At 45.5% G+C, this 13,555-nt stretch overlaps 1 protein-coding gene across 3 annotated transcripts in view; it reads right to left on the reverse strand.

Annotated features, from left to right (window-relative positions):
• TRIM37 (tripartite motif containing 37) overlaps positions 1–13,555 on the reverse strand; it is a 48,773-nt gene that overhangs the window by 35,116 nt on the left and 102 nt on the right. For 2 of the 3 annotated variants that reach the window (XM_063296236.1, XM_063296246.1), the window contains exons 1-7: positions 13,260–13,546; positions 9,798–9,899; positions 8,695–8,735; positions 7,139–7,255; positions 2,600–2,687; positions 1,349–1,471; positions 33–156 (exon numbers count right to left, since the gene is read on the reverse strand). In XM_063296236.1, coding sequence (XP_063152306.1) covers positions 33–156; positions 1,349–1,471; positions 2,600–2,687; positions 7,139–7,255; positions 8,695–8,735; positions 9,798–9,899; positions 13,260–13,280 — 616 coding nt within the window. In that variant the 5' untranslated portion in view covers positions 13,281–13,546. Of the gene's footprint in view, positions 1–32; positions 157–1,348; positions 1,472–2,599; positions 2,688–7,138; positions 7,256–8,694; positions 8,736–9,797; positions 9,900–13,259; positions 13,547–13,555 lie in introns of those variants that run through there. The other variant, XM_063296227.1, reaches the window with a different exon arrangement.

The following is a 13,555-nucleotide window of genomic DNA, read 5'->3' on the forward strand; positions in this document are numbered from 1 at the left end:
CCTAAAATGTAATCCAAAAAAGGCAAACCTACCCATTAGTGTTATAAGTTTATTCTTCAGCTGGGTATCTAACCTAGCAATCATCATCTCCACTGCATTTCTGATTTCCCGAACACGTTCATCTTTTGCACTGCGTACTGCTTCAACATTCCTTTCCTGAAAGACACACATGGCATCAATTAACAACGGGCTGGCCAGCCTGTTTGTCTGCATAGGGATTACATTCTAGGGTTGTGCAAATCCTTTAACAGAGGTGCTCTGAACATGTGGGAGAGCATACAAAGTGCCTCTTTTTGAATCATGAGAACAGCCACATCTTTCTCTAAGTTCAACAGCCGCTCTGTATGCTGCTCCTGGCTATCTCCATGTACCTGCAAAGCCGCCTTGCTTGAATGGGAGGAATACGAAGCAGAGTACGGGCAGGAACAATTTTTGAGCAGTTAAATGCTATACTGCCTCAGCAATAACGCCTTTATTTGGAAAGAGAGCTAGGCCCACGCAGGAGGGAAGAGAAGCTAAAACTTACAGCCTGTAATATAAAACACAAACCCTCTGCTGTCACTAGGATCCTTCACTCCCCCTGCATGACATATCAGAATAAATCACACTGGATTTACACACCACTCCAATTCCCCTCCTAAACCCAGAGAAACAGGCGTAACAGTTTTACTATCCACAACCTCTCAACCGCTGTGATGGAGTTAAAGGTAACGGTGTCCGACACGAGGGGGCGGTGCTCATCTCCGTTTCTGTGGCGGAAGAGCCAGCGCTGTCTAGGGACACTCCTGCGTCATGTGGCCAGCATGGCAATCACGGAAACGCTGTTACCTTCCCACCGAAGCGGTACCTGCTTATCTACTCGCATTCGCATGCCTTCGAAGTGCTAGGCTGGCAAGAGCAGGGGCGAGTGCGGGAGCTCACCCCGTCATGCTGGGCTCGGGTCTCGAAACGCTGAACTTGCAACCTCCCGGTCGACAAGCCTGGTGTCTTAACCGCTGAATGGATGACACTTTGCTCACTTTATTTATTTATTTATTTTAATGGGGCGGCATTAAAAATATTCCCATCTTGAAAGCATTAACCAGGAAGTCATTTCTCCAATATATAATGCCTTTTTGCAAGGACTGAAAATGCTGAGCAGGGGACAGAGAGACTCCTATTGTTTCTTAACAAAAGCTGAGAATCTGTTCAACTTGGAAGACAACGGTTTCTTTCGCTTTGTCCTCCTCTCCCAACTGCCCAAGGTTAGAAATTACCTTTCAGCTTCAAGCATTACCATAATCCCAGTAGTGGGGCTTTGAGAATATGAGAATTATACATTAACCAAAACTGAGAGAGTTGTTCTCACCACTTCTTGCACCAAACTTATCAACTCCATGAGTCTTCGGCGAAGCTTTGCCACCTCTTCATTCACTTTTGTGACGTGTTGCTCATAAATTTCTGCCAAGGGCTTGAAAGTATGCCCACCATGCTATTAGAAAGATACAAATGAATATGGTAGCTTCACCGCACCAGCTCAGAACATATTACTCTTATTCAAGGGAATCCCAGAGATTATTACTGGAAGAAAGATCTTTTTAACGTACTGAAGCCAGCTTTTCTTCCAGTCACACTTCCCACAAAAATCTATTCAAGTTCTAAGTGAATACATAAGTGAAGTTACTTATTCTGTGTAGCTCTCTGCCTAATTAAAGAGCTATTATAGATGTCCAAAGTTGGCACTTCAGGAAAAAGGCTAAATTAACTACCCTGAAACACTTCTTATAGAATGCTTAATTTAAGGTTTAGATAGTATAAAGTACATAACAAGCTTTCCTTGTCAAAGCTGGTCTTCATTAATTTATTTTAAATAGCTATATCTTACACTACAAGAACGTTGTATCAACACAGCAGATCGAAGTAAGAGTTATTAAGAAACCACTGCCAAATAGGAAGGAAGAGGTGTTACTTAGGAAGAGAGACTTTTTGATTGTGGTACCCTATCCTGAGAGCCTTGCTTTGCACCTGCAGTCCAATTTTAAAGCAAGGAAGGAAAAGGGTAGTGATCAAAAGCAGCATCCTCCAAAACAAAAAACTGGAACATGTGAACTTATCATCTTGCGCAACAGGAAGAGATACTCCATGCTTCCTTGCACCAAATTGGAGACATGTGATTATCTTGGGCACATTACCTTAAACCTCCTGTGAAGAAGTCATGATATTCTGGAAGTTAATGACCTGTGAGAATGCTGGCAAATACAGCAATGGAGGGTCACAATGCAATCCTTCCCTTCTGCTGAGTAAAATGAAGCTGGTGCCAGAGAAGGAAAGTTCTCTCTTCCATCCTCAAATAAAAATGTAACTTTCTATCCTTTCTTGCAGGCTAGTACATTTTATTAAATGCATATTATATCTGAAGAATTACTAACTTTGTTCTTCAACAATTATGCTAATTTCATAGTAAGCTACAAAAGACCCCACCTCCTGCAATGCTATCCCAGAAATTTTATCTGTAACCACAAGATTTCAACAAAACAATGGCAGTGCTTCTGTGTCTACAAAATAAATATTTACCAGATAACTCTTTATTCTTCATGTGTACATACAAAGCTTTACTCACCATTCCACCCCAAAGTGCACACTGGTGGCAGATACACTTCTTACACGTCCAGCAAAATACACTAAGCTTTTCGTGATGATTTTCGCACCTTTAAAAAAAGTAAAGGAAAAAAAATTGCAATTACAGACACATAAAACAGCAGCTGTTGTAAGTCTGTTTTCCTTAATTTCAAAGACGGGAAGCGCCATTAATGGGAAGCTTATTTTTACTTGACATCAGCCTTAGGGAGCCACGGCTGAAATTCTGACGGAAAACAGTGCAAAATCTCTTGTGTTAGAGAAGTTACAAGCCAGCAATTCAGGGTGGGAGATAATAGGACTTTTTTGCTTCTTTGCTAGTGTCAGTCCTCTGAGGCATGCCAGATGGACAACGCAAAGAATACCAGTATTCTACTTTATTAATAAAGGCTATAAAAACAGAATCTGGAGAGCCTGGCAGGGCTTCCACCTCCTTCCCTCTAATACCAAAAGGAGTCAAGGTAGGGCAACTTTGAATTTCTTTGTCACACTTTCCTGCTTTCCCGAACTGGGTTCACGTCTTGTTAATAGTCTGAGCTCATGTCTTACTACTTCTCTGTGTATCTTCTTCAAGTCATCTCTGTATTCCTCCACTTTCTGGTGAACTTAACCACTCCTGCTCGCGTGAGGAGTCGAACAAGGGTGATCAGACAGTGGACACCAGCGTGCTGCTCCCTGTGCTCCCTGGCCACTTACAGGCTCCGTAAGCGACTTCAGCCCCATTTCTATCTCCTAGGCTAGAAGTGTCACTGTTCCTTTTTTTCTCTTGTAATGAACTTTCAGTCAAATCTGGACAATTCATTATAAGGAATCTCAAATCTTCTATACTCACCTTTTGATATTTTATCTCAAAGGTATTTTTTAATCATAAAAGGAGAGTTACTCTTGTGCCTCTTACATGGTGACCATGCCTAGGAAAATAAGTTATTTGCATCATCCTTATGCAGGAAATTTGGGAGAGCAGCACAATGAATTTTAACCTGCTCATCCAGGATCACTGTATCTTGCTCCTCCTCAACACCGAAACAGCCGTTGCACAAATTACCCTGCTGATGGACCTCCTTCCTTCTGCTGTCAACCACAGGATCAGGAAGTCCATGCTTCATTTTCCAAGCGACAATGGAAGTGAATGATGCCCTGATTTTGGAGTGCCCTCTGGATTTTCTTCACGCTTTTCCACCCTCTCCTCTTTTGCCGAAGTTTTACATAAAATGTGTTGGGAAATGTCTGAAGGTGTGTAAGCAGTTCCATATGGGCCCGGAAGACCCTGCTTTTCAGACTTAACTCTTCGAGAAGTGCCCATGGCCTCTGCCCGCTTTTCACAAGCTTCTAGTTCGGTCTTTCCATTATCAAGATCCATGTTAAAGTTACACACGCAGAAACTGAACAGTTCCAGCCAAAAAGTTTAGGTTACATCGAAAATGCATTGCAAACTATCTTACCAGCTCAGTGGGGACTGAGTGACTATCTAGCAAGACACCTCAAGGGCTTTTTGCCCTTGGTGCAAAAGGAAAGGCCTTTTATTTTCTATCCTTCCATCAAATGCTTCTTTCTTCTATTGTAGGCAAAATTCCAGGCCAGGTTGGCAAGGGACTGGCACAAATTGGATGCTTGGAGAACCATCGAAGTCCAGCTTGCTTGAATGGAGGAGCTTCAGCTTATGTTCCTGTTTCCTTTCTTCACTGTAGGCTGAGTGACCCTCTCTAAACAAATAGGGGTTTGGCATACAAGTTGTACTCAGATGCTACCTGAAGAGCACGAGTTTACATTACCAGGAACACAGAGATTCAGCTACTTTTTAATTTTTAAAAATTTTATTTATTTTCTATCCCGCCTTTATTATTTTTACAAATAACTCAAGGCGGTGAACATTCCTAATACTCCTTCCTCCTCCTATTTCCCCACAACAACAACCCTGTGAGGTGGGTTGGGCTGAGAGAGAGGGACTGGCCAAGGTCACCCAGCCAGCTTTCGTGCCTGAGGCGGGACTAGAACTCTCCTACCACGCCTGATTGGCTCTTGGGCTGAGAGAGAGCGGCTGGCCAAGGTCACCCAGCCAGCTTTCGTGCCTGAGGCGGGACTAGAACTCTCCTACCACGCCTGATTGGCTCTTGGGCTGAGAGGGAGGGACTGGCCCAAGGTCTCCCAGCCGGCTTTCATGCCTGAGGCGGGACTAGAACTCTCCTACCACGCCTGATTGGCTCTTGGGCTGAGAGAAGGGACTGGCCCAAGGTCACCCAGCCGGCTTTCATGCCTAAGGCGGGACTAGAACTCTCCTACCATGCCTGATTGGCTCTTGGGCTGAGAGAGAGCGGCTGGCCAAGGTCACCCAGCCGGCTTTTGTGCCTGAGGCGGGACTAGAACTCTCCTACCATGCCTGATTGGCTCTTGGGCTGAGAGGGAGGGACTGGCCCGAGGTCACCCAGCCGGCTTTTGTGCCTGAGGCGGGACTAGAACTCTCCTACCACGCCTGATTGGCTCTTGGGCTGAGAGGGAGGGACTGGCCAAGGTCACCCAGCCGGCTTTCGTGCCTGAGGCGGGACTAGAACTCTCCTACCACGCCTGATTGGCTCTTGGGCTGAGAGAGAGCGGCTGGCCAAGGTCACCCAGCCAGCTTTCGTGCCTGAGGCGGGACTAGAACTCTCCCACCACGCCTGATTGGCTCTTGGGCTGAGAGAGAGGGACTGGCCCAAGGTCACCCAGCCGGCTTTTGTGCCTGAGGCGGGACTAGAACTCTCCTACCACGCCTGATTGGCTCTTGGGCTGAGAGAGAGCGGCTGGCCAAGGTCACCCAGCCAGCTTTCGTGCCTGAGGCGGGACTAGAACTCTCCTACCACGCCTGATTGGCTCTTGGGCTGAGAGGGAGGGACTGGCCCAAGGTCTCCCAGCCGGCTTTCATGCCTGAGGCGGGACTAGAACTCTCCTACCACGCCTGATTGGCTCTTGGGCTGAGAGAAGGGACTGGCCCAAGGTCACCCAGCCGGCTTTCATGCCTAAGGCGGGACTAGAACTCTCCTACCATGCCTGATTGGCTCTTGGGCTGAGAGAGAGCGGCTGGCCAAGGTCACCCAGCCGGCTTTTGTGCCTGAGGCGGGACTAGAACTCTCCTACCATGCCTGATTGGCTCTTGGGCTGAGAGGGAGGGACTGGCCCGAGGTCACCCAGCCGGCTTTTGTGCCTGAGGCGGGACTAGAACTCTCCTACCACGCCTGATTGGCTCTTGGGCTGAGAGGGAGGGACTGGCCAAGGTCACCCAGCCGGCTTTCGTGCCTGAGGCGGGACTAGAACTCTCCTACCACGCCTGATTGGCTCTTGGGCTGAGAGAGAGCGGCTGGCCAAGGTCACCCAGCCAGCTTTCGTGCCTGAGGCGGGACTAGAACTCTCCCACCACGCCTGATTGGCTCTTGGGCTGAGAGAGAGGGACTGGCCCAAGGTCACCCAGCCGGCTTTTGTGCCTGAGGCGGGACTAGAACTCTCCTACCACGCCTGATTGGCTCTTGGGCTGAGAGAGAGCGGCTGGCCAAGGTCACCCAGCCAGCTTTCGTGCCTGAGGCGGGACTAGAACTCTCCCACCACGCCTGATTGGCTCTTGGGCTGAGAGAGAGGGACTGGCCCAAGGTCAGCCAGCCGGCTTTCATGCCTAAGGCGGGACTAGAACTCTCCTACCATGCCTGATTGGCTCTTGGGCTGAGAGGGAGGGACTGGCCCGAGGTCACCCAGCCGGCTTTCGTGCCTAAGGCAGGACTAGAACTCTCCTACCGCGCCTGATTGGCTCTTGGGCTGAGAGAGAGGGACTGGCCCAAGGTCACCCAGCCGGCTTCCATGCCTACGGCAGGACTAGAACTCTCAGTCTCCTGGTTTCTAGCCCGTTGCCTTATCACTAGACCAGACTGGCTCCAGCAAATGCTCCTTGGATATCAGACAGCTACCAGGTTATTTGAATCGTCCTTCATTAAGGACTATAAATTATATGCTTAACCTCAACTCAAGCCTCCTTTGGCAGAAGGGTGCTCGGTGGGTGGTCACTTCCTCCTAAAGCACATTAATTAAGCGAGCCTTTTCCACGCTAAACTGTGGGCCTGTTTGGTACGCACCAGTGAAGGATGCCTACTACCACTGCAGGAAGATGAAACACTGGTACTTACTGGGAAAGTTCTGTTGCTGTAGTGGATGGAGTATTGTTCACTGAAAGGGGAGGGGGTGTCAGTGTTTTTACTTAGCTTAAGTTTTTGCTGTGCAGTAGCACAGCTTTCTGTGTTGGCAAATTAAGACAAGATGACTTAGCAGAGCAAGTGGAAGGAGCTGACCCAGTGACAGATATCCTCCATCCATTATTGAAAACAAGCTTCACAGTAAATGCCAACGTTCCGTTTTAGCATCTCACGTAATGTGCTGTAAACCCACTCCTCATATAGATATTTATATGCGAAAAATTATCAGTGCTTAACATTTCTGATTATGAATGAATTCAGGTTAATACATTAGAAACCCTTCAGACAAGGGGCCATCTAAATCCACATACTTGTCTTTTTCGTTTTCTTCATGCTTGTTCAGATTACATAACTGGAGTGTGTCAAGCTGCTGGGTCACCTCCTCTGCCCAACGACAGTTAACAAGTTCTCGCAACTGAAGTGGAGCTCTGCAAGTAAACATTTTGAGTAAAAACCCTTATCTTTAGGAAAGAAACCAGTAAATGCCAATATAACACATAGTTAGAACAGTGTTCTTTATTACTAGATATAGAAATGAATACTGGAGTTCATGCAGTGCATAAGACCTTTATTCAATCTCTCCAGCCTTTGAAACATTTAATGAAAATATTGAATACACTTAGAAATTGGGGGAATTCATCAGTAAGCTACAATTCGGAAGCCCTAAATTCAAATGTTCCTTCTGATTTCATTCACATTCAGAGGAAACTAATTAATGAATAGTAAATAATTTCATATTCATTTAAAAAGAGAGCAATCTTGCCTTATAGCAATTTTGAAGCTAAGAATAAAAAATTACTTTGTGCGAATAAGTGCTTGGATATGGCCAGAACATTAAAGACTTAGAGAACAAATAGCATTCAAAAGTTTGAGATTACAGCACACACAGAGCCCAATTCTTTGCACTGGCCATGATGGCTGATGGTTGGGAAGAACAGAACCTGAAGTTCAAAGCTATTACAGGAGGGTTTCCCAAACTATGAGGTATAACTCCCTTGGGGAGGTTCAGACAGAGCCATGGGGAGGTGTGGAGAACCTTTTAGTACATTGTTACAATAAATTCACGTTTGGTTTCATTGTACTGTTTTTATTGTTTGTGTTCATTTTGGTGTTTGGATTTTTAGAGAGTATCTGTACACTAAAGGGAGGTAGGTAAAGGTAAAGGTTTCCCTTGACGTAAAGTCCAGTCGTGTCTGACTCTAGGGGGCGGTGCGACTCTAGGGGGCGGTGCTCATCTCCGTTTCTAAGCCTTGGAGCCGGCGTTGTTCGTAAGACCCGTCCGTGGTCATGTGGCCGGCATGACTGCACAGAACGCCGTTACCTTCCCGCCGAAGCGGTACCAATTAATCTACTCACATTTGCATGTTTTCGAACTGCTTGGTGTGCAGGAGCTGGGACTAGCAACGGGAGCTCACCCCGCTGTGCGGATTCGAACCGCCGACCTTTCGATCGGCAGCTCAGCAGCTCAGCGGTTTAACCCGCAGCGCCACCGCGAGGTATGATGGCAAAAAGTTTAGGAACCTTTGTACTAGGGGAAACCAGGTTCTCTATACTTTTACATAGAGAGAATTGTGATAAGTGACATCAAAGCAGCAGACTCTTTCCCAGAACCTTTGAAAATTGCTTTTTTTTCCTCAGTGAGTGACAATTCTGGGCACTTTTTAAAATTATACCTTGGTTAAGCTTTTATATAATTACTGAAGGCCAAGATAACATTCCTTCATGTGCCAAATTTAAACTATAAGTTATCACCTGTCTGTTCTTTCCAAACATGAATTGTGAGTATCAGCAACAAAAACCACCTAAAATAAAGCATTTGCTCTGATTACCACAACAGTCCAAACAAAGAGCTTCAGTGAAAGCTTACCGACAATGTGGGCACTGAGCTCTTTGTTCTGTCAGCCAACGCTGTCAAACAAAACAGGCATATTATAAAACACCGGAGAATTCCAAAAATACTAGAAAAACATAAATCCTACAAATATGTTTGGACATATTTCTTCAGCATCAGTAAATTATTCTTGAATGGGATTCACACAACACACAAATGCTGCAGTCTCATATTGTAAAATACCCCTATTTATTGTACCTGTATACTGCCGCACTCAGAAAATGGCTCCTAATATAATACCAAACTATACCTTGGTGGTATGGCTTGGTTCATACAACATGCTAAGACAATGGCTGAGTTCCCAGAACATGCTAATCTATAAACTAGCCAAGCCCACTTTAACCTGAAATGCTATGCAAACCCAGTCTATACGCTGCGTCCAAAATCAGTCATGCATGGAACCGACAACTAATCAAGAAAGTTATTCATGACTCTTTTTTCTGTATATCACTGTGTAAATCCTAAATGTTGGTCCAACCCTATTTAATTGTTTTATTCACAAAATGAAATGTGTACATCAGAAAGGTCTAGGACGATCACTTATCCCAAAACCACTGTGACTCTTAGAAATAAATTTCTGGGTTCTTCAGAAGATTAACAGCAACATACAGCCCAAGGATAATCCCTAAAGTAAGCTCCACTGTGGTTTTTTCCCCCTTCATTTAAAATGTTGGTATTATTATATTGGCCTGAAAAGGCGGCTACAATTTCTCAAAATAATTTATCTTCAGGATTTACCTCTTGGATTCACAGAGGAGATGGAAACAAGTCAGACTTAAACTTTCCTTTTGGAAGGATATCAGTTTAAACTCAGAACTGCTTCCCATTTAGGGAAATACTGTAATATACTGTACATTATTCCAATATTTTTTTCTAGTCATGGCTACTAGTAAATGGGAAGCAGGCAGGCACTAGGACAAAAGGTTCAAACTGTTTTCCCTAGAGTTCCTCTCAGATTAGAATCCCTATATACTCACATCTGCTTTGAAGTGTTTTCAAAAACACCGATACATCCAAAATCCAGTCATTGTCTCCAACATAATGAGTAACTTGGCCCCAAAACTGTGAATACTACTTACCCGAATGCAACTGAAACAACATAGTTTAGAGCAGTGTGGACACAGGCGCGCATCACGCAACTTTTCCATACAAATGAAACATCGAAATACTTCAGCAATACTCTGCAAGAAAAAAAAAACACAGCTAAGACAAACATGTGTCAGTTTTATTTGTAAACTGCACAAACATTATCCTAGTCGTAACAGCTCACATTTTACTTAAACTGAGGCTCAACTGTATTGCTCTGAGATACTGTATAACAGAGTATTTAGAGAGGGACCAATTAGCAATAAATTCTACTTATTTTTAAATGGCATTGTTCAAATCAAAGAAGAAATTAAAAAAAAACACTTGCTATATCTACATATGCACTTCAGTATCTTGCTAACACTGCAAGAAACAGAACAACAAATAAGCATGCTTATACTTGTTTAGAAGACACACCCTAGAATCCTGCAGAATCAAGGTACGCCACTAGGGACTTCCGATGGAAGCAGGAGAGGACATGTAAACCAACTGCACGCCCTGGTATGTTTCTAAGAACTGTCCATGGACTGAGATGCATATGATTCAGAAAATACACATTCCAACATTGGGAGAATGTATTTCTTCTCCATACTCCCTTTTTGCTTCAAGTAAGATCCAAAGAGTTGCAGAAACAAATCACATTTGTTTTCTCTCTCTCTGTTCTGTGTAATCCAAAGTGTGTGTAATCCAAAGTTTGCACTTTTATGTATTCAGATATTAAATTAGTATCTTGCCTTTCCTTCAGCAGCTCAAGGTAGTACAGGTAGTCCTCACTTAACAACCATTCATTCAGCAACTGTTCAAAGTTACAATGGTGCTGAATGAATGGTAGTTATGGCCAATCCTCGAAGTTACAGTTGTTGCAGCACCCCCACAGTCATGTGATCAAAATTTGGGCACTTCGCAGTTTACAACCACAGCATGCACTTCAACTCTCCCCACCCATCTCTGCCCGTTTGGCCGCCCTGCACTCCACTGCCTACCCCTGCCGCTCCCAGCTGACCAAGGGCCAGCAGCTGCCTCAGTGGGGTGCGCCTCATCAGCAGTGGGAGGAAGAAGACAGCGAAGGTCAGCTGGGGGCAGCAGGGGTAGGCAGTGGAGTGCAGAGTGGCCAAAAGGGAAGAGATGTGGCGGGGGGGGGAATACGCAGGCGGGGGAGTTGAAGCATAGGCAAGCACAGCAGGGCAGAGGAAGAGTGAGGTCCTAGCCTAACAAGAGCGCAGTCCTGGCCTAACGACTGCAGCTGGAACTACCAGAACTGCCATTGCTAAGCGGTGCGGTCAGGTGATGTTTTACCTAATGACCACATTGTTTAATGATAGAAATTCCACTCCCAATTAGGGTTGTTAAGTGACGACTACCTGAATATTTAACATACCCTCTAATTTTATCCTCACAACAGCCTTGTTAGGCTGAGTTTGCTGATTGGCCAAAGTCACCCAGAGAGCTTATGTTGTTCAGGGTGGGCTTGACCCTTGGTCTTCCACTTCTAGCCCCTTCCCATCCTATAAGTGAAAAGGGAGATATATGGCAATTTTGAGGTTGGACCTAGGAATCTTGATACCAAAACAAAAGCATGCTCTAGATTCTATAACCTCACTAAGCTAAGGAGGGTTTGGGAGCTCTGTGTCAAAAGGTCTCATGGGGAACAGAGCACTCCAAAGAGAGAAATAGAGAAACACTAACATCATAGATTCCTGCCTGTTTAAAGAAGCAGCATATAGGGAAAGGTGAGCAAATTATCAGATCCAGAATCTGTGACCTCACTGCAAAATTTCCAGAGGTGTTAATGCTTCGCTGCAGCAAAAACAATAAAAATTTTGCAGCACCTGAAAAGGTACATTTATCAATTCATAAGCTTTCATGAATCACAGTGAATCCATGCTAAAACACGAATATCACCTTTATTAAAAGACTAATAATGAAGCCTAAATTCCAGGTAACAGTAGTACCCCTTTCTTCTTTTGACCTCACTGCAACAACTCATATATTAGGGAGAGAGGAGTCCAATGGGGACCCAGGTGTCCTGAATTCATACCAACCCACAGACAAAGAACAATAATTCCTTCTACTCATCTTTAGAAAGTAGAAATGGAAAGTATTATTATAACAGAAAAGTGAGCTGAAAGTTATGAGTATCAAAGTGGCAAGAGCACTTATTAACATTGTCAAGATAAGTTTGGACTACTTTTCCAAGAACTTCAAGGTGGCTTATTTAAAATAAAAACAAGTCAGCACTATAAACAAAACAGCATAGAAAAGTACAGTATACAAAACAACCTACTAGTACCAGCAGAGGCCCCTGACTCTAAGAAACTGGGGAAGAGAAACAATGTTGTCCGTACCATTTGTTGTGTAATTTACAGTTTTGCTTTAGCTTAAATATTAACTTTGGTTGAACACAACTGCCCATGCATCTTATCAATAACATTCATGTTGGTTAATTTCAGTCTCCCCATACCCATTCTTTTCCTTATTCCCACCTGTGCCTATGTAATTTTTTTCTCCAACACTGAACTCATGGACTAGTAAGCGGGAGCGCACAGAGAACCCAAAACAGAGAAATAATTCATGGGCTTACACTTTGCCTGATTTGACCACCTTGAACGAAAAGTATCAACCGAAGGTTTTATTTATTTCTCCAATTTTTGCTACCGCCCATCTCCCCCCCAAAAAGGGACTCCGAGTGGTTTACAATAAGTTAATTAATTAAGCATTAAGAACAGTGATCATAAATAAAGCATAAAATATAATACGATATCATATAAAAATAAAAAATAGAAGGGTGAACCACAGTGAGGAGGGGATTACTTTGCATTTAGTTTCCCCCCACCCAAAAAAAAGAGAGACCCTTTTCCACCCGCTCCCTAACACACATAAGCCCTCCCCATGCCAGGGCCAGGGAAGGGGCCGCAGGCTGTTTCTTGCCTTTGGGTCCCCCTTGCCCAGCCTACCTGGGGCTTGTTTTCAAGGGCAGATTTCCAGACCTTCATTTTTCCTGAGTTTTTTTAATCCTGTCCTTATCGGGGGGGGGCACCCCCCCACCCCACCCCCACCCCCACCCCCACCCCCAGGCCTTCCACAACAGGAAAGGCAAATCATTTTCATGTCTGTGAAATAAATAAATAACCAAACAAGAAAGACCCCCCGTATTTCAGAGGAACCCCCCAAAACCTCGTTTGGAGCCCTGTCCGTCTGGGGGGGGGGCAAAGTTGCCCGAGCCCTCCCCGGGGGAGGGGGCAAGGAAGTTTCCCCGGGGGGTGTCCAGTGGGGGGAAAGGGGGGCCAGCCTCCCCCGTCCCACCCAGGATGGGACCCCCCCATAGATGCATCTCCCACCTCTGGGGGAGGGGCGGTCTCGAGCGGAGGAGCCCCTCCCCCACTCCAACAGGTGCGCCCTTCCCCCGTCCTGCCATTATTATTATTATTATTATTGCTGTTATTAACGCTATTTACCTCAACACTTTGCTCGTCCATGACTGCAAACCGCCGCCCTCGAGGTGGGGGCCCCTTCGGCGTCGCCTCCGTCGCCTCAATTCCCGCTCCTGAGGAGAAACGAACAGCGTCTAAAGCAACCGGGGAGAAAACGGAGGGGAGGTCGCGTTTTTATCCCCCTGCCCCGTCTTCAAAGCCTCCCCCCGCAGCCTCCCCCGCCCAAGTCCCGGCCATTCCTCCCCGGAGGGGAAACGGGACGGGCGAATCCGGGAGAACCGACTCGTCAACGGCCCCTCCTGCTCCCGCCTTGCGGCTGC

This window comes from Candoia aspera, chromosome 1 (genome assembly GCF_035149785.1).
Source record: "Candoia aspera isolate rCanAsp1 chromosome 1, rCanAsp1.hap2, whole genome shotgun sequence".
NCBI classification, from domain to species: domain Eukaryota; kingdom Metazoa; phylum Chordata; class Lepidosauria; order Squamata; family Boidae; genus Candoia; species Candoia aspera.